At 47.2% G+C, this 20634-nt stretch overlaps 1 protein-coding gene across 1 annotated transcript in view; it reads left to right on the forward strand.

Annotated features, from left to right (window-relative positions):
• gon4lb (gon-4 like b) overlaps positions 1-18894 on the forward strand; it is a 59424-nt gene extending 40530 nt beyond the window's left edge. The window contains exons 27-37 of the mRNA XM_080767312.1: positions 1942-2215; positions 2991-3148; positions 5321-5551; positions 6868-7011; positions 10692-11009; positions 11799-11909; positions 12605-12785; positions 12840-12857; positions 13289-14786; positions 15224-15326; positions 18415-18894. Coding sequence (XP_080623438.1) covers positions 1942-2215; positions 2991-3148; positions 5321-5551; positions 6868-7011; positions 10692-11009; positions 11799-11909; positions 12605-12785; positions 12840-12857; positions 13289-14786; positions 15224-15326; positions 18415-18570 — 3192 coding nt within the window. The 3' untranslated portion in view covers positions 18571-18894. The remainder of the gene's footprint in view (positions 1-1941; positions 2216-2990; positions 3149-5320; positions 5552-6867; positions 7012-10691; positions 11010-11798; positions 11910-12604; positions 12786-12839; positions 12858-13288; positions 14787-15223; positions 15327-18414) is intronic.
• Positions 18895-20634: the final 1740 nt, after the last annotated feature.

Here is a 20634-nt window from a genome sequence, read left to right on the forward strand (position 1 = left end):
CTAGGGGACACGGGGAGAACATGTGAGGGTACCTACCCTAGGGGACACGGGGAGAACATGTGAGGGTATACCTACCCTAGGGGACACGGGGAGAACATGTGAGGGTACCTACCCTAGGGGACACGGGGAGAACATGTGAGGATACCTACCCTAGGGGACACGGGGAGAACATGTGAGGGTACCTACCCTAGGGGACACGGGGAGGACATGTGAGGGTACCTACCCTAGGGGACACGGGGAGGACATGTGAGGGTACCTACCCTAGGGGACACGGGGGGAACATGTGAGGGTACCTACCCTAGGGGACACGGGGAGAACATGTGAGGGTACCTACCCTAGGGGACACGGGTAGAACATGTGAGGGTACCTACCCTAGGGGACACGGGGAGAACATGTGAGGGTACCTACCCTAGGGGACACGGGGAGAACATGTGAGGGTACCTACCCTAGGGGACACGGGGAGAACATGTGAGGGTATACCTACCCTAAGGGGACACGGGGAGAACATGTGAGGGTACCTACCCTAGGGGACACGGGGAGAACATGTGAGGGTACCTACCCTAGGGGACACGGGGAGAACATGTGAGGATACCTACCCTAGGGGACACGGGGAGAACATGTGAGGGTATCTATACCCTAGGGGACACGGGGAGAACATGTGAGGGTACCTACCCTAGGGGACACGGGGAGAACATGTGAGGATACCTACCCTAGGGGACACGGGGAGAACATGTGAGGGTACCTACCCTAGGGGACACGGGGAGAACATGTGAGGGTACCTACCCTAGGGGACACGGGGAGAACATGTGAGGGTACCTACCCTAGGGGACACGGGGAGAACATGTGAGGGTACCTACCCTAGGGGACACGGGGAGAACATGTGAGGGTACCTACCCTAGGGGACACGGGGAGAACATGTGAGGGTACCTACCCTAGGGGACACGGGGAGAACATGTGAGGGTACCTACACTAGGGGACACGGGGAGAACATGTGAAGGTACCTACCCTAGGGGACACGGGGAGAACATGTGAGGGTACCTACCCTATAGGGGACACGGGGAGAACATGTGAGGGTACCTACCCTATAGGGGACACGGGGAGAACATGTGAGGGTACCTACCCTAGGGGACACGGGGAGAACATGTGAGGGTACCTACCCTAGGGGACACGGGGAGAACATGTGAGGGTACCTACCCTAGGGGACACGGGGAGAACATGTGAGGGTACCTACCCTAGGGGACACGGGGAGAACATGTGAGGGTACCTACCCTAGGGGACACGGGGAGAACATGTGAGGGTACCTACCCTAGGGGACACGGGGAGAACATGTGAGGGTACCTACCCTAGGGGACACGGGGAGAACATGTGAGGGTACCTACCCTATAGGGGACACGGGGAGAACATGTGAGGGTACCTACCCTATAGGGGACACGGGGAGAACATGTGAGGGTACCTACCCTAGGGGACACGGGGAGAACATGTGAGGGTACCTACCCTATAGGGGACACGGGGAGAACATGTGAGGGTACCTACCCTAGGGGACACGGGGAGAACATGTGAGGGTACCTACCCTATAGGGGACACGGGGAGAACATGTGAGGGTACCTACCCTAGGGGACACAGGGAGAACATGTGTGAGGGTACCTACCCTAGGGGACACGGGGAGAACATGTGAGGGTACCTACCCTAGGGGACACGGGGAGAACATGTGAGGGTACCTACCCTAGGGGACACGGGGAGAACATGTGAGGGTACCTACCCTAGGGGACACGGGGAGAACATGTGAGGGTACCTACCCTAGGGGACACGAGGAGAACATGTGAAGGTACCTACCCTAGGGGACAATGTTATTCTAGTTAACTAGTTACAGGTGCAGAGCAAGGTTATTCTAGCTAAACCTACTTATTGCCCTTGACGTTATTGACGCAATCCCTCTTCCAGGAGACCATGAAGAAGCTGACGTGGCTGGCCTCGGAGAGCCGTCTCTGCGGCGCGGACGGGGACTCTGAGGAGGACCACTCCCCCGCCTCGCCGGGCTCCCCCCTCTCCCAGGAGGACATCTCCGAGGAGGAGGAGAAGGAAGAGGAGGAGCTGCTGCTGCTGGCCAGGGCCGGCCAGGCCCGAGGCCACGAGGAGGAGGAGGAGGAGGCGGCCTCCGGGGAGGGAGAGGGCACGCCACGGAGGTCCGGGAAGGGTCCCCCCGGGAGAGGCAGGGGTCAGTTTGGTGGTTGTGTATTATTTAACACAATACATCCCGTTTTACAATTCAATTCAAAGGGCTTTATAGAGCGTCGCAGTCCCGCCCCCTCGAGAGACCCGGAAAATAAATCACCGTTCGTTTTCCTCATAGGCATTTCTTAAATTAAAGCCAACTCGGATCGTGACAAATCATGACAATGAACACAATATTTTGGGCAGATCAAATCATTAGAAGAAAATAAAGGCAGGAGACAAGACTATTTGTTTTGTTTTTCTTCTTATAAATTATTTGATCGGATGGATGGATTTTAGCGAGACCGTCATTATATATAGATTAGAAATATCTTAAAACATCCACAGTCGCTAGCACCAGTGTTGGTTTTGTCGACTAACACTAATATAAGACGAATCATGTTCGTCGACTGCCTTTTTCCACTGACAAAAAATAAATGGAAACTAAATGAGAACTATGCTATGATGACTAAAACTAAGACTAAATATACTCTCTATTTCGTCAACAAATAAAAACTAGGCTAAAATGTTAGGAAGGGACTAGTGGACAAGAGGTCCAGTATAATAAGTCATTTTACACTTGTTTGCATGCTGAAAACCGCCAAAATACATTTTAGTCGACTATATATCAACTGTAGATTCTAAAATCGACTAAAATCAAATGTTATTTGGTCGACTAAAACCAGACTAACACTAAAACATTCCAGGTGACTAAAACTATTCCAGAGACTACGACCAAAAACAACAACAACATAAACACAATCTCTGTTTTCCGCCAGGCCGCGCCAGACCCGGCCTGCTGCGGAGGAGCCGTCGTCAGGAGCGCCACAGCAAGGACACGTCCAAGCTGCTCCTTCTGTACGACCACGACATCCTGGACAACGACCCGCTGAGGGAGAGCAAGGACACGGCCTTCGCCCAGGCCTACCTCACCAGGGTAAGACCTTAACCCAGGCCTACCTCACCAGGGTAAGACCTTAACCCACTACCCAGGGCCTTCGCCCAGGCCTACCTCACCAGGGTAAGACCTTAACCCAGGCCTACCTCACCAGGGTAAGACCTTAACCCACTACCCAGGGCCTTCGCCCAGGCCTACCTCACCAGGGTAAGACCTTAACCCACTACCCAGGGCCTTCGCCCAGGCCTACCTCACCAGGGTAAGACCTTAACCCACTACCCAGGGCCTTCGCCCAGGCCTACCTCACCAGGGTAAGACCTTAACCCACTACCCAGGGCCTTCGCCCAGGCCTACCTCACCAGGGTAAGACCTTAACCCAGGCCTACCTCACCAGGGTAAGACCTTAACCCAGGCCTACCTCACCAGGGTAAGACCTTAACCCAGGCCTACCTCACCAGGGTAAGACCTTAAAGGAGAATTCCATACTAAAAGGCTTTCTTACCTTTCTTTGTAGTTGTTACGTCCCCATCAAAGAGGTCCAAGTGTTATTTTGTGCAAAAGCTCCTTATTGGCTATTTCCCCTCCCATAAGCCCTAAATGAATTGCATTGAATTGAATGGGATGTATGGGGTGTTGTGCTAATTCGCTTATTTCCATCGAAATAAGTAGTAAAGTGTGCCGCTTGGGTTATTATTTACATTATGAAGAGAGGATATATACAAAAAATATATAATTTTGAGCGATGGAAATAAGCGAATTAGCATAACATCCTATACAACCCATTCAATTCAATGCAATTCATTGAGGGCTTATGGTAGGGGAAATAGCCAATAAGGAGCTTTTGCACAAAATAACACCTGGACCTCTTTGATGGGGACGTAACAACTACAAAGAAAGGTAAGAAAGCCTTTTAGTATGGAATTCTCCTTTAACCCACTAGGCCTACCTCACCAGGGTAAGACCCACTACCCAGGCCTACCTCACCAGGCTAGGGTAAGACTAACCCATTGAGACACGAGACCTGATGCTACAAAAAGGTCTTCGAAATCCTGACAGTTTTCTGAAAGGACAAACAACTAAACTGTTTCTATGTCAGTGGTTCTCAAACTTGTTCATGTCAAGAAGCCCAACACATATTATGTATTTGGCCGCCAGCCCCCATCTGATACGTTGTTCCAGGGAAGCAAAGATTTTAGTTAAAAACGTTCACTCTGAAAGAAAATAATATATTCTAACATTTGGGCCACATTTTCAAAATAATTCAAAAATAGCAGACCTACAAGCTCGGAGCGCGGCACCGAGTGAGCTTGTAGATCTGCCATTTTTCAACAGCTAAAGTACAACATAATGCTTAAAACACCAAAAGGAGTCAAACAAGCTTTCAAAAGATTTCAACACATTTACACGTAGATAAATAAATAGAAAGCCTGCAGATTATTTTAGCTTAGATTCCCCATCGATGATGTCACTGGTGGACGGGTTTCTGAACTGCCCACAGTCCTCCTATGAGAACACAGACTGAGTAGGAAAGAAATGTGGCATTTTATCATGAACTTTATCATGAATTAAGTGAGGACCAATTATATGAAGATAGGTTGAAAAGTGGTGAAGTCGTCCTTTAATAATAATATTTAACCACTTCCAGACAATTATTTAAAAATAGCTAAACATAATAGCAGATCTACAAGGTCACGACAACGCAACAAAGTGACACAATGTGAACTTGTAGATCTGCTATTTGTGGCCTGTGATAGCAAGGGCTGAAATGCCACTGAACAGGGTGTTGTAGCCGATTAAAACCACTAGAGTGTGCTGTTGGCTCAGTCACTGAACAACAACAACCAGTATTGAAGGAAACTCCCCCCTGTCAGGTTGTAAAGGAGCAACTTGGACACTCAGGCATGAAGGAAGCATGAGTTCAAGTCCGTTGCTCTCCCCTTGTCCCCCATATATGGGGACTAGGTTGGTCTCCCCTTGTCCCCCATATATGGGGACTAGGTTGGTCTCCCCTTGTCCCCCATATATGGGGACTAGGTTGGTCTCCCCTTGTCCCCCATATATGGGGACTAGGTTGGTGGAGGGTGTGTAGAGCCCAGGATCACATTAGATGATTGACACAGGGGTGAAAAATGGGTTACAAAAATCGTGGGATAAAAAAATATTTAAAAAAGAAATTAACTTCATGATCTTTGTTTTCCTATCAAATCCCAGGTGCGAGAGGCTCTCGCGGACTCGCCGGGCAAGATGGAGGAGTTCCTGGGCCTGCTGTACGAGCACGGGCAGCTAGGGGGCGAGCACGGGCAGGCGGGGGGCGAGGACGGGGGCGATGGCGACGTGGTGCAGCTGTTCAGGAAGCTCCGTGGCGTCCTGGCGGAGCAGCCCGACCTCCTCCGAGACTTCGCTGCCTTCCTCCACCCGGAGCAAGCCCTGGACTGTGGCCTGGTAACACAATACATCTTATTATATACTTTATTATTACATTAAACTGCCCTGGACTGTGGCCTGGTAACACAATACATCTAATTATACTTTATTATTACATTAAACTGCTCTGGACTGTGGCCTGGTACACAATACATCTAATTATACTTTATTATTACATTAAACCATATGTGGCCTGGTACACATTAGGGCTGCAACTAACGATTATTTTCATAATCGATTCATCTGACGATTATTTAAACGATTAATCGATTCATCGGATTATGACACTTATTTAGCTATCACCTTAAAATATATATATATATATATATATGTTCTAACTAACAAAAAATAAAAGACAAACTAAATTAAAATTAATTAAAGCAACTCATGGTGTCTTTAGGCTTATTCTGACTGCATACATTTGATTAAAGAATAGCTAGAAGGAACAGTACTTTTCTGAACTCAAATAGGTAATTTAAAAATAAATATTCAAGCCATATGTTTTGTTCTTGATACTATAATCGTTATGTGTCATATTTAGCTTTGCAGTCACTACTGTGGAACTATTATCAGATTGTAAGGGAAGAGAGATGGATCACTCCTCTTTAGTTTAGTTACACTTAATACTTAAAAACTATGGTTAAGTAGGAAATCACCTAGGATAAATTGCAAAAAACTCTAGTGATTAGTTGCCGATTTGATTACTAAATTAGTTGACAACTAAATTTGAATAATCGATTTGATTACGATTAATCGATGAATCGTTGCAGCCCTGGTACACATCTTATTATACTTTATTATTACATTAAAATGCCCTGGAGTGTGGCCTGGTACACATCTAATTATACCTTATTGTTATATTAAACTGCCCCAGAGCAAGCCCTGCGACCGTGGCCTGGCACAGAACATTTACATTATTACATCTGGAGCAGTGTTGATTTTGTCGACTGAAATGTATAAATCTTATCCCCCTTTTATACGTTATTTATTTAGTTTTACATCACTTCTCGTGTGAAGTGATGTACATGAAACATGAAAGTTAATGCCGTTCTACATGCGTAACCAAATGGTCCCCTTATAGATCACTAACTCTTGAGAGTGTGAAATTAAATCAAATGTACCCCTTGTGTCCAGTTTCATATTTGGTTTAATTTGTTTTCCTTTTATGTAGATCTGCTGTTTTTGCTGGTATTGCTATAGTTTTGTATTTACTATTTTCTCTTTTGGGGTCACGGAAGAAAAAAGTTTTGGAACCACTGCTCTAATCCTCCTCTCCTCTCCCCTCCCCTCCCCTCCCCTCCCCTCCCCTCCCCTCCCCTCCCCTCCTCGTCCAGTTCGAGGAGCAGCAGGCGTTTGAGCGTAGCCGGCGGTTCCTACGTCAGCTGGAGATCAGCTTCGGGGAGAACCCGACCCACTACCAGAAGATCATCAAGGCTCTGCAGGGAGGAGTCAGCCTGAGCCAGGCCAGCATCGACGAGGTGTGTGTGTGTGTGTGTGTGTGTGTGTGTGTGTGTGTGTGTGTGTGTGTGTGTGTGTGTGTGTGTGTGTGTGTGTGTGTGTGTGTGTGTGTGTGTGTGTGTGTGTGTGTGTGTGTGTGTGTGTGTGTGTGTGTGTGTGTGTGTGTGTGTGTGTGTGTGTGTGTGTGTGTGTGTGTGTGTGTGTGTGTGTGTGTGTGTGTGTGTGTGTGTGTGTGTGTGTGTGTGTGTGTGTGTGTGTGTGTGTGTGTGTGTGTGTGTGTGTGTGTGTGTGTGTGTGTGTGTGTGTGTGTGTGTGTGTGTGTGTGTGTGTGTGTGTGTGTGTGTGTGTGTGTGTGTGTGTGTGTGTGTGTGTGTGTGTGTGTGTGTGTGTGTGTGTGTGTGTGTGTGTGTGTGTGTGTGTGTGTGTGTGTGTGTGTGTGTGTGTGTGTGTGTGTGTGTGTGTGTGTGTGTGTGTGTGTGTGTGTGTGTGTGTGTGTGTGTGTGTGTGTGTGTGTGTGTGTGTGTGTGTGTGTGTGTGTGTGTGTGTGTGTGTGTGTGTGTGTGTGTGTGTGTGTGTGTGTGTGTGTGTGTGTGTGTGTGTGTGTGTGTGTGTGTGTGTGTGTGTGTGTGTGTGTGTGTGTGTGTGTGTGTGTGTGTGTGTGTGTGTGTGTGTGTGTGTGTGTGTGTGTGTGTGTGTGTGTGTGTGTGTGTGTGTGTGTGTGTGTGTGTGTGTGTGTGTGTGTGTGTGTGTGTGTGTGTGTGTGTGTGTGTGTGTGTGTGTGTGTGTGTGTGTGTGTGTGTGTGTGTGTGTGTGTGTGTGTGTGTGTGTGTGTGTGTGTGTGTGTGTGTGTGTGTGTGTGTGTGTGTGTGTGTGTGTGTGTGTGTGTGTGTGTGTGTGTGTGTGTGTGTGTGTGTGTGTGTGTGTGTGTCAGGCCCGGCTACAGAATGGAATGACTCAGGGTGCACAATAAGTGTTGTTTTTTTCCCCATTTCATACAGCTATAGAGCGTCGCAGTCCCTCCCCCTTTCAGAACAACAAAGTGGCCCAGGAAATGAATCCCAATGCATTTCTCCCATAGGCTTTTCTTAAAGTATTTATTTAAAGACGGTTACGCCGCGGACAAAGCCAACTCGGATCGTGACAAATCATGACGAACACAATGTTTTGGGGCCGATCAAATAATTTATAAGAAGAAAAACAAAACAAATAGTGTCGTCTCCTGCCTTTATTTTCTTCTTTGTAATGATTTGATCGGCCCAAAATATTGTGTTCATTGTCATGATTTGTCACGGACCGAGTTTGTCCGCGGTGTAACAGTCTTTAAATAAATACTTTAAGAAAAGCCTATGAGGAAAAATGCATTGGGATTCATTTCCTGGGCCACTCGTCGTTCTGAAAGGGGGAGGGACTGCGACGCTCTATAGCGCTGTTAAATTAAACGGCTAGGGTGCGACCTGTACGTTCCTCTGCCTCTAGAAGGCGCAGTGGACTGTGTGTGGGTTTGGAGAAGTCATCTGACAGAATATAAGAATGGCTCGTCTGTGCCCAGCCCTGCACACATTTTATATAAAAAACTGAACAGTAGGTTGTCATCCTGTAGCCGCATATGTTGATTTGATTTAACAATGCAATAGCTGCATCCTGAAATAAAATAACATTTACTAGCACTGCTGTTAAATAGGCCCTATTTATTTAACTTAATTAAGTGGTGGCCTACAATCTGCAATTCAACCAAAAACCAATTACCAATTAATCAATAAAAAAAACTGAATTTCTGAAACTGCAGCATTTATTGAATTAAGTCAATCAAAAATGTATTCAATCATGAATCAATCAAACAAAAGTGCAAACGTTTAGCCTAACAGGCTATTCAATAATTAATGATAAATATAGGCCTAAATCAAAAACAGATTTTAACTGCAGGCTGCAGCCCATATGCTGCCCAGCCAAGACACAACATTTTCTAAAACAACAATTAAACAGTAGTAGTACAATCCTATCTTTTAATGTAGCCATGAAAAACAAAAAAGATGAGATCGGATGCCTATATTGTCTCTGGTGTGTTACGCAGTAACGCAGCTCGGCGGCTGTCAGTCAGTGTTTGTGTCTCTCGCTCTCCCCTCCCTCTCTCTCTCTCGCTCGAGAGCTTACTTTACGAGCACAATATTCCTTCCATAGCGAAGTGCATTTCATTATGTTCCTTGCCGGATGCATGCATCTGTCTTTTTCCATCGCTGTTTTCCAGCTAGTGTCAAGCCGGTTTCAGTGATAAGGCTTTGTCTGAATTTGCACTATAGAACCGATATGAAATCTCCGACATGGATAACAGAAGCCAGCATCAGAAACCACAGAATATTCCAGCCACTCATGTTCATTATACCAGGTTCTGTGAAATGAGCGTGCTTTATTATAAAACTTTGAGTTGGTTATGATTGCGAACTCAGTGAGCACTTACTATGAGACCTAGCAGATCATGTCTGTCTGTCTGTCTGTCTGTCTGTCTGTCTGTCTGTCTCGCTTTTGTGCCCATATATGGAGCTGAGTGATTTGTGTCACCATGACTCAGCCATAACCATATAAGGAGTCCCCAAAGCAGCTATACGTCCAAAACCCAAATATGTACGAGCTGCGTTCGCTTCCCGCGTTTGCGCGTCTTACTGGTTGTAGCACTATACCTGTGCTGGTTTCTCCGTCCCCAAATCAACCGGCACACACCCAGCAGCAGCAGCAGGGCATGGGCGAGGCAGGGGGGCTGAGGCAGCGGGTGTGGCTGGCTCACCGGCGCCGAGGTGGAGGGCTTTTCCACGGGGGGGGAGGAGGCGGCATTTCTTCGGTCTCTGAAGCCCATCCCACACACCGGGTGCGCAGCGACACGGCACGGCAACGCCTGGAAAATAGAAAAGTTAGTCCTCTAACTGGGGCTGGGATCGGTGGTGCTGCTACTTTCCTCCGCACGGGTAGTTGCAGTGCCAGTGCCAGTGACAGTCTTTTCTTTATTTTTACTACCTCCTTACCACTTTCTAATGTCCATTTTCTGCTGCGTAGGCTCCACAGAGAAATTAGTTTTTTTGCGCTTTCCACTTCCCGGTGGGTGTAGCCTATATAGAGGACGTCACTAAACGGCTCTGTGGTGCTGACTGCTGAGCAGGTGGTTTTACATTGGGATTAGATGGGAGCTCGCTGCAACGAGCAAGATACAATTATATGCTATATTACTGTGTGTTTCGATACGGTTATTGTGATCTCTATGACAATTATAATATTCCGAATATATTTTTATTATTTTTGGTATTTTCATAACTTTTCATAGAACATAAACTGAGGGTGCACATTTTTCAACTCGGGGTGCTATGCACCCCCTGTGACGCCGGGCCCGGTGTGTGTGGTGGACTCGCATTTCGACCTGAACTCGATTCTAAATCCTGACAGTTTTCAGAAAAACCCTCATGTTTCTATGTCAGTCGTTCTCAAACATTTTCATGTCAAGGAACCCCAAAAATATTTGTATTTGGCCGCCGACCCCCATCTGAAACTATGTTGTTCCATCCAGGGACAAAGGTTTGCCCACAGATGTACGAGCTTGTAGATCTGCTATTTTTCAATAGCTAAAGTATAACACAATGCGTTAAAACACCAAAAAGGGGTTCCCGTCCTGAAAGGGTAACCTAAATGTAATTGTAATTTCATCTCGTCCCCTCAGTTGAAGTCCCAGATGTCCACGCTGCTCAGAGGCCACACCCACCTGCAGGGGGAGTTCTGGGTGTTCTTTGACGAGCTGCGCCCGCCCCCCGCCCGCCCCGGGCAGTTCGAGGAAGCCCATTGGCCGGAGGAAGGAGGAGGGGGCGGGTCCGACGGCGAGGTGGGCGGGGGCGGGGGTGGGGCCTCCGGAGGCGGCGGCGGCGGTGGGTTCGAGGAAGTGACGCTTCCCGACCTGGAGGAGGAGGAGGAGGGGCACAAGATCCAGCCAATGGTGGCGCGGCGCCGCAGGAGGAAGATCGGTTCCCACGGAGACTATAAGGTTTGTGGAAGTAAGACTTTTAGAGTTGATGAGATTAGACTAGACACAAATAGCAAAATCTGTAAAACACCGTTTTATGGAGATGTATAGAGCCACAGCCGCTCCGAGTGCAGTCAACATGGGTAAGGGTTAAATATTCAGGAAAGGTTTTGGAAATTCATTGGCCCCAAAACGGGGTCATCCCTATGTTCCCCAGGTTCTATGTTCCCCACTTACCTATAGGGTTTAGGGTTAGCGTTATAGGTTTCTGGTTTAAGGACTTCAGTGTTTTGTAAATATATTGTATACTATACAATTGTATGTATAAGTACAGAACAAATGTTTGTTTTTGCCATCTTTGTTGAGTCTGAGCAATTATGTTTTCGTTTATTTTATGCCAGTGTTAATTTTTTGTTGGCTAAGACTAGATAGTTTAAGTAGCCTAGGCAGGCCTCAAGTTCAACGGATTGTTCAAAGACTGAGCTCCAATCAGAATTTGCTAAAGACAAAATTGCTAAATTACTAGAATTACAAAAAATACTAGGTTAGGTTTCTGTTTTAGGTTTAGGTTTATTCTAAGTGGGGAACAAAGAACCTTGGAAACATAGGTACGCTCCCCCAAAAATGTGTGTGAACCCTAGTAGATTTTAGATCCTTCTGACAGAGCCTGGTCACACTGGTTGGCCTACCACCCCCCCTGAACCCTAGTAGATTTTAGATCCTTCTAACAGAGCCCGGTCACACTGGTTGGCCTGCCTCCCCCCTGACTGGCCTTGTCTCACTGATTGGCCTGTGGTTTGACTCTCCTAGGAGTGTGATTGGTCGGATAAGGACTGTTCCTGTCCGTGTCACGAGTCCAGCCACGACGCCAAGCTGCGCAAACACCGGAGGAAGGGATGTCCTCGTTGCCATGGGAACAAGGTATGTACATACATACATACACCGGCGGAAGGGATGTCTATTTCAACTGGGGACCCCAAAAGAATAATACTATTTCAACTGTGGACCCCCCAAAAAATAATACTATTTCAACTGTGGACCCCCCAAAAAATAATACTATTTCAACTGGGGACCCCCCAAAAAATAATACTATTTCAACTGTGGACCCCCCAAAAAATAATACTATTTCAACTGGGGACCCCCCCAAAAAATAATACTATTTCAACTGGGGACCCCCCCAAAAAATAATACTATTTCAACTGTGAACCCCCCAAAAAATAATACTATTTCAACTGGGGACCCCCCAAAAAATAATACTATTAAAATAATACTATTTCAACTGGGGACCCCCCAAAAAAGAATACTATTTCAACTGGGGACCCCACAAAAAATAATACTATTTCAACTGGGGACCCCCACACGCTGACAAGCCCTATGGCAGTACATGTTAAAGAAAGAAAAGCAGTGCAGCACTGACTCTTTCTCTCTGTTTCTGGCACAACAGCGTCTCTACTGCTACTCATAGTCATACTGGTGCTCATTAACGTCACATAGGTGAACCAACACATAGGTGAACACGGACATCGCTGTTCCTTGGAGTGGTTGCACCACTCAGAAAAGATGCACGACTGACTCGGATGCAAATTTCTCATGTTTTATTATTCCTCCCCGTCTAGACCTCGGACGGGGTCTCCAGGGCCATGAAGAGCCTGGACCCGCTGTACAACCTGTCGGTCAGTCCCACGGCCAATCAGCCCACAGAACCCGGCCTGGAGGAGGGGCCAGAGGAGAAGGACGGAGAGCTGGAGGCGGAGCTCAAAGAGGAGCTGGACAGCGACGTCAACAGCCCTCTGCCAGGTGTGTTTTCTCTGCCAGGTGTGTTTTCTCTGCCAGGTGTGTTTTCTCTGCCAGGTGTGTTTTCACTGCCAGGTGTGTTTTCACTGCCAGGTGTGTTTTCACTGCCAGGTGTTTTGTCTGCCAGGTGTGTTTTATTCTATTCTACGTCCGAGCATAGACATGGTAACGCCCCGCCTGCCACTGATTGGCCTAGCATAGACATGGTAACGCCCCGCCTGCCTCTGATTGGCCGACAACACCAGACTTTCCTCCGAGGTGGATAGTCTGCCGCGAGGTTTTACTCCTTGGTGGGAAATAAATAATACAAGTAAGATGTAATACAAGAGAATGACAGCTTGGCACGCGCGACAGTGTGTTTTGTAAAAAAGGTCTCTTTTCCCTTTTTTTTATTTTTTTGTATAATAGAGCTAGCCGTGTGCCATTATTTCAAATGGTGATTTCACTTGACTTCAGTTCTATCCGCTGCCTGTAATATCAATAGTTAAAAGTTTCTCCTCTGACAGAACGAGGCACGACATCGTGGGAAGGCGTCGAGGAGGACGCCTCCTCCTTCCCTCCTCCACCCGCGGGGGGCGTTGTAGGGAAAGAGGACGAGGTGGAGGAGCCGGAGGAAATGGAGGAGGACGAGGGGAAACTCCACGACGTCTGTGGCGAAGACAGTCCTCCTGGTGCAGGGATGATAGGAGGTGAAGCCAGTCCTCCTGGTGCAGGGAGGAGAGGAGGTGAAGCCAGTCCTCCTGGTGCAGGGAGGAGAGGAGGTGAAGCCAGTCCTCCTGGTGCAGGGAGGAGAGGAGGAGACAGTCCTCCTGGTGCAGGGAGGATAGGAGGTGAAGCCAGTCCTCCTGGTGCAGGGAGGAGAGGAGGAGACAGTCCTCCTGGTGCAGGGAGGAGAGGAGGTGAAGCCAGTCCTCCTGGTGCAGGGAGGAGAGGAGGAGAAGACAGTCCTCCTGGTGCAGGGAGGAGAGGAGGAGAAGCCAGTCCTCCTGGTGCAGGGAGGAGAGGAGAAGACAGTCCTCCTGGTGCAGGGAGGAGAGGAGAAGACAGTCCTCCTGGTGCAGGGAGGAGAGGAGGAGACAGTCCTCCTGGTGCAGGGAGGAGAGGAGGTGAAGACAGTCCTCCTGGTGCAGGGAGGAGAGGAGGAGAAGACAGTCCTCTTGGTGCAGGGAGGAGAGAAGGAGAAGCCAGTCCTCCTGGTGCAGGGAGGAGAGGAGGAGAAGCCAGTCCTCCTGGTGCAGGGAGGAGAGGAGAAGACAGTCCTCCTGGTGCAGGGAGGAGAGAAGGAGAAGCCAGTCCTCCTGGTGCAGGGAGGAGAGGAGAAGACAGTCCTCCTGGTGCAGGGAGGAGAGAAGGAGAAGCCAGTCCTCCTGGTGCAGGGAGGAGAGAAGGAGAAGCCAGTCCTCCTGGTGCAGGGAGGAGAGGAGAAGCCAGTCCTCCTGGTGCAGGGAGGAGAGGAGAAGACAGTCCTCCTGGTGCAGGGAGGAGAGGAGGAGACAGTCCTCCTGGTGCAGGGAGGAGAGAAGGAGAAGCCAGTCCTCCTGGTGCAGGGAGGAGAGGAGAAGACAGTCCTCCTGGTGCAGGGAGGAGAGAAGGAGAAGCCAGTCCTCCTGGTGCAGGGAGGAGAGGAGGTGAAGCCAGTCCTCCTGGTGCAGGGAGGAGAGGAGAAGCCAGTCCTCCTGGTGCAGGGAGGAGAGGTAAAGCCAGTCCTCCTGGTGCATGGAGGAGAGGAGAAGCCAGTCCTCCTGGTGCAGGGAGGAGAGGAGAAGACAGTCCTCCTGGTGCAGGGAGGAGAGGAGGTGAAACCAGTCCTCCTGGTGCAGGGAGGAGAGGAGGAGAAGCCAGTCCTCCTGGTGCAGGGAGGAGAGGAGGAGAAGAAGGAGGTAGCGACGAGGAGAGACTTATCTCCTCCTCATGCCTCAGCCCCCCCACTGGCGCCGACTCACCGGTCCCCGCCAAGAATATGTCCCTGACGCCCTCCGGACAGAAGGTCATCCTCTGGACCAGGTCTGTGTTCAACCCTAACTGTGTTTTAACCCCAACTGGGAGGTGATGATCGGGACCTAACTGGGTGTCTGTGGGAGGTGATTGGGACCTGACTGGGTGTCTGTGGGAGGTGATCGGGACCTAACTGGGTGTCTGTGGGAGGTGATGGGGACCTAACTGGGTGTCTGTGGGAGGTGATCGGGACCTAACTGGGTGTCTGTGGGAGGTGATTGGGACCTGACTGGGTGTCTGTGGGAGGTGATCGGGACCTAACTGGGTGTCTGTGGGAGGTGATCGGGACCTAACTGGGTGTCTGTGGGAGGTGATCGGGACCTGACTGGGTGTCTGTGGGAGGTGATCGGGACCTAACTGGGTGTCTGTGGGAGGTGATCGGGACCTAACTGGGTGTCTGTGGGAGGTGATCGGGACCTAACTGGGTGTCTGTCTGTCTCTTCCAGGGAGGCGGACCGTGTCATTCTGACCACGTGCCAGCAGGAAGGAGCCAATCAGAGCACGTTTCAGGCCATCTCCGCACAGCTGGCCAACAAGACGCCCAACGAGGTGAGAGGTCATTAGAAGTGTGGGAGTTAATTAGATTAACGAGCTGATCTTATTCTGTGGACAACATGTGTCTCTCGGGCTTTGCTTGGCATCTCCAAAGTAAAACAAAATTATTATAATGCTAAAAGTAGAATCCATAGCAAACTAATCAAACACTGGAGCACAGAACTGACTGACACAGTGAATAGCTGGCAGGCTGACAGTGAAGTAGTATAACGCCAAAGAGGCAATGCAATGTGTGTCTTGATTTATTGGAGACTATGTCGCAGAGTTGATGGTCAGTGTCCCAAGCACAGCGCCACCTGGAGGATCAAAGTGTGTTATGCAAGTGTACCCGGGTGAGCTGTTGAATCTGGGGCAATGTGAATCATGGCCAGCAGGGGGACCAGGCAACCGTATTCTGAAACGGTTCCAATTAAACGGACTCGGTGTGAATCCCCTGTAAGTCACTTTTTAAATGCTTTTCAACAGTTCAATATTTGTAAAGCCCACACAGACATGAATAGGGATGGAGCTTGATAACCGATACCCGAAGAAACCCGAAAACAAGCTTATTGAGTACCCGTTATCAATAAGCTTTGGTCTTATCAAGCCTGTTATCGAGCATAGCGGCCCCATGACGTCATGTTTAAACAATCAAGACGAGAGGCGATCAAGATAATCGCCCACCCTGACACAAACATGTCTAAAGGTGTATCGATACCTGCCAACCAGCGCAGCCCGGGTAAACAACATTACGCTTTTAAAGTCACTGTCTGTACACATATTAACCAGTTAACCCATTCTGAACGGGAACCCATTCTGGTGTTAGCATAATGTTATGCTTTAGCTATTGAAAAATAGCAGATCTACAAGCTCATAGCGCGCCACCGAGTGGCGCACTATGAGCTTGTAGGTCTGCTATTTTTGAAAAATCGAGTGGAAACCTCGTATGAATCTGATCTCAGGTCAGAATGGGTTAACAGTTCCTTTAATATTATTTTATTGGTAAAAAAGGTCAGTTGCCTTTCCGTTTGAAAAGTACTGTAGTTGAAAGGCCCTTATAGTAAAATATACTGGTTCTGTTCAGAATTTATTATCTCTCATCTTTCCACAAAATAATAGAAAAGGCTGGATAGTGGAGCTCAATAAGAACCTGGCTCGATAAGCCTGATCGATAAGGTCATCGTTATCAATAAAAATGAACGAGCCCCATCCTTAGTCATGAAGGCTGTTCAGTAGCACTGACTTATGTTCAGTAACACTGACTTATTCAATAAAACAAGTCTAACAACGTCCGACAACGACGATATGTAATATACACTGTAGTTAGGAGAAAAGAGGAGGCACTGGAGCAACTCAGACAGTTTAAGGCCTTCTTTTATTATCCGGGTGAGTTTGAGTTTGAATCTTTATTTCGGTCATTTCGGTCAGGTTTAAGGAATTTACATTGCTTAGTCTACATTACCTAGTCCAGGGGTTCCCAAACTTTTTTGGACCAGGTACCCCTTTTGGGGTAGATATTTTTCCAGGTACCCCCTCATCCTCGCAACACGGATAACAAATAAATGTATACGTCTAAATGTAGACGTCTAAATGTAGACGTCTAAATGTGTACGTCTAAATGTAGACGCTAAATGTGTACGTCTAAATGTAGACGTCTAAATGTGTACGTCTTCTCTTATGGGGGTCCCTGGCATATCTTTTCAAATGGGGGTCCACGGGCTAAGTAGTGTCAATTTGGGGGTCCTTGACATGAAAAAGTTTGGGAACCACTGCTTTAAACACTTTAGCACTTTATGAACATGAACAAAATAGATGGGTCCCCCCTGGAACTCCCTCAGGTACCCCTGGGGGTCCCCGGACCCCACTTTGGGAACCACTGACCTAGTCAACGCAGTGACCTGTTCTAACCGAAAAGGTATGGGCTGAAGCATGAAGCCTATTTTGCCCACCTTTTTATATAATACAAATAATAATAATAATAGTCTGTGATCAATTATCACAGTAGCATAATTTATGAAGAACACAAATCAAAAAGAGCAATACGATAGAAATATTACTAAAAACAGAAAAGTAAAGAGAAATATAACAAAAGTAAACAAGATGTTGATTTACATTTGTCCTTATAATATAATATACTGTGCAATTAAGAAAGCGACAACATTTGGATGTATGAGTCACATCTTCATCAGGTCATGATCTCATGTCATGTCACCTGACGAAGATGTGACCGATACATCCAAACGTTTTTTTAACTTGAACCCAAATCTTTGAATATATATATTCTTTCAGAGTGAACGTTTTTTAACTCAAATATTTGAATATATATATTCTTTCAGAGTGAACTTTTTTTTAACTTAAATCTTTGCTTCTGAGGAGTTCCTGGAAGAACATATTTTCAGATGCGGGGTCGATGGCCAATTACATTATCATTTTGGGGGTCCTTGACATGAAAATTTCTGAGAACCACTGACATAGAAAACTGGGTTTTTCAGAAAACTGTCAGGATTTAGAAGACACCGGCCTACTTGGTAACGATGCAACTTGAGAACCTAATAATACCCTTTGTCAACGTGTCATAGCATCCGTTTTAACTCCCTACCCTACCCCCTTAGATAGCATTTTATGCATGTTATGTAGACAGCACTAGAATTGCATTGTATATAGTCATAGCACGCCATAGTACATATGTATAGCATAGTAGTATAGATGTATAGATTATATGTTTAGTTTCATTATAGATATTCCACTGTTACTTTCTTAGCTTACGCATGTTTCATGATGAATGTTTTTATGTAATGTATTCCCCATGCTTTTGTTCTTGCTTAATGTAAATCGCTCTGGATTAAGAGCGTCTGCTAAATGCCTACATTGTAAATTGTAACTATCTGTCTGTGTCCCTTTTGTGCCCATACTGTGTATGGAGATATCTGTAGTATGCAATACCTGTCTTCATAGCACCTGTTTTAACTGTCTGTCTGTGTCCCACATGGAGATCTCTGTAGTATGCAATACCTGTCTTCATAGCACCTGTTTTAACTGTCTGTCTGTGTCCCACATGGAGATCTCTTTAATGCAACATGCTCTTCTCCTGTGTGTCCACTAGGTGTCTCAAAGGTTCCAGGACCTGATGACGCTGTTTCACACAGCTGCTCGTCAGACCAACTCTGATGACGAGGCTCCGCCCACCGGCGAGCCGCCGTCTACCAATCAGGAGGAGGAAGAGGTGGCGGTGGCGGCGGCGGCGGCGGGAGTGAAATGAGAGCCTCGGACCCAAAAAAACGATCCACGTGCAGAAAGTTGGGCCTCTTCCTTCTTTAACTTCCTTATTAACCAAATGGACTATCGCAGGGTCCATTTGGTTCCATTGTCTACGGTCTACGCTCTCAGTAGTTAAAGGAGAATTCCACGCTAGAAGGCTTTCTTACCTTTTTATTTGTAGTTGTTACGTCCCCACCAAAGAGGTCCGTGCGGTCTTCGCTTCCTAACCTTATTTAATTAACCTTGCACCTGTGAAGGAAAGTAGAGGAAGGGCCCCCCCCCCCCCGAGTTCATTTCCAAAAAAACATAAGAGTATCCACACTTTTCCTGGGCTGTGTGTGCTCCAGTCCCTGTCGATTTGATCCAATGAAAGCCAATGAAACTGGTCAGATGACCAATGATATCCAATGAAATCAACAGGAACTGGAGCACACACAGCCCAGGAAAAGTGTGGATAAAGGAAGGATAGAGACTGAACAGGAACGTTAGCCCCGCCCCCCGCTATTCGTTTCAGTGGAAGTTGCTCAGTGGCGTTTTGAAGCACCCGGAAGAACCGCGTCTACTTCTGCCTTTGAACACCAAATTTCCTCTGAAACAAGAACCGACCGACCGCCACTCTTACGCCAGGGCTCCACTGGGCGCGTCTGCGTCGCGTCTCGTCTCGTCTCCGTCAGCGTCGGGAATGTTCCCTTTTAACCCATTCTGACCTGAGATCAGATTCATACGAGGTTTCCACTGGACACACACTGGTCTGATTATAACCCATTCTGACCTGAGATCAGATTCTAGAAATATCAGTCGTTCTTCGATTTTTCAAAAATAGCAGACCTACAAGCTCGTATCGCGCCACTCGGTGGCGCGATATGAGCTTGTAGATCTGCTATTTTTCAATAGCTAAAGCATAACATGATGCCAACACCAAAATGGGTGCCCGGTCAGAATGGGTTAATCAATGGAGGGTGGCTCCACTGTCCGCGTTGCGTTGCGTTGCGCTGCGTTCAGGTGACTCAAAAATTCCCCCCGTTCGTTTTTTGACGCACGCACGCGTTGACAGCAACATAAAATAATGTTGCTGACGCGCAGTTTTCAAAAGCCCGCGGTGGAGCACCTCTAGCGTGACGTTGACGTTGTCATGACGCGAGCAGGACGCGACGCGCCCAGTGGAGCCCTGGCGTTACGCTGCGGAATGGTGTTTTTATGTTCATTTATTTATTTCCGGTATATTATGGCTAACGCACACAGTTGTCATTAGGTCTGACTGGCACATAGAGAGGTGGTGATTTGTTATAAAAAATGTAATTATTATATTCAAGTAAAGGTTAGCTGTAACATTTTGATATATATATATATGCAGTGTAGCTATATCGTTGTGTCAACGTTCGTTTTCTCCGTTTAAATTAGCTATAGAGCACCGAAGTCTGACATCTCATAGCACGGCACTCGGTGCTGCGCTACGAGCTTGCAGATCTGCTATTTGTAGATCTGCTATTTGTAGATCTGCTATTTGTAGATCTGCTATTTGTCAACAGCTAAAGTTTAAAATAATGCTTAAAGTGGTCTAACCTCGGCTCTAGGCGGGTTAAAATAATAATAATAAAACAAAAACGATCTACAAGCTCATTGCATTGCTAATTCTGTCAGGCAGCTAAGTATATATTATAAACCCAGCCTAGATGTGTTATTAGTATAAACCCAGCCTAGATGTGTTCGTTGTGTTTCACAGAAAGGACAGTTATGTAAATATATGAGGAAGCAGAATGTTACAGAGTGAAGACATTAACTGCTGTACAAGAGTTCTATTTTGTACACATACAGTACATTAAACGCTACATTTGTGATTACATGTGTTTTCTGTGCATACATGTATTTATTTTTAAGGTTGCTTTGAATTGAATTCATACATTTATCTTGTCATATAAGCATCAGGTTGTCGACAGGTCTGGGGGATGTAACTACTTCAACTTCAAAGAACTTTATTTTTCCTTTCTGAAACTTATTTTGTGCAGTGGTAAAGACAACCGAAATCACAGTACACACAGACACAGTTACTATATAAAAGATCATA

The sequence above is a fragment of the Protomyctophum bolini genome (genome assembly GCF_963924005.1).
Source record: "Protomyctophum bolini genome assembly, chromosome: 7".
Lineage (NCBI taxonomy): Eukaryota > Metazoa > Chordata > Actinopteri > Myctophiformes > Myctophidae > Protomyctophum > Protomyctophum bolini.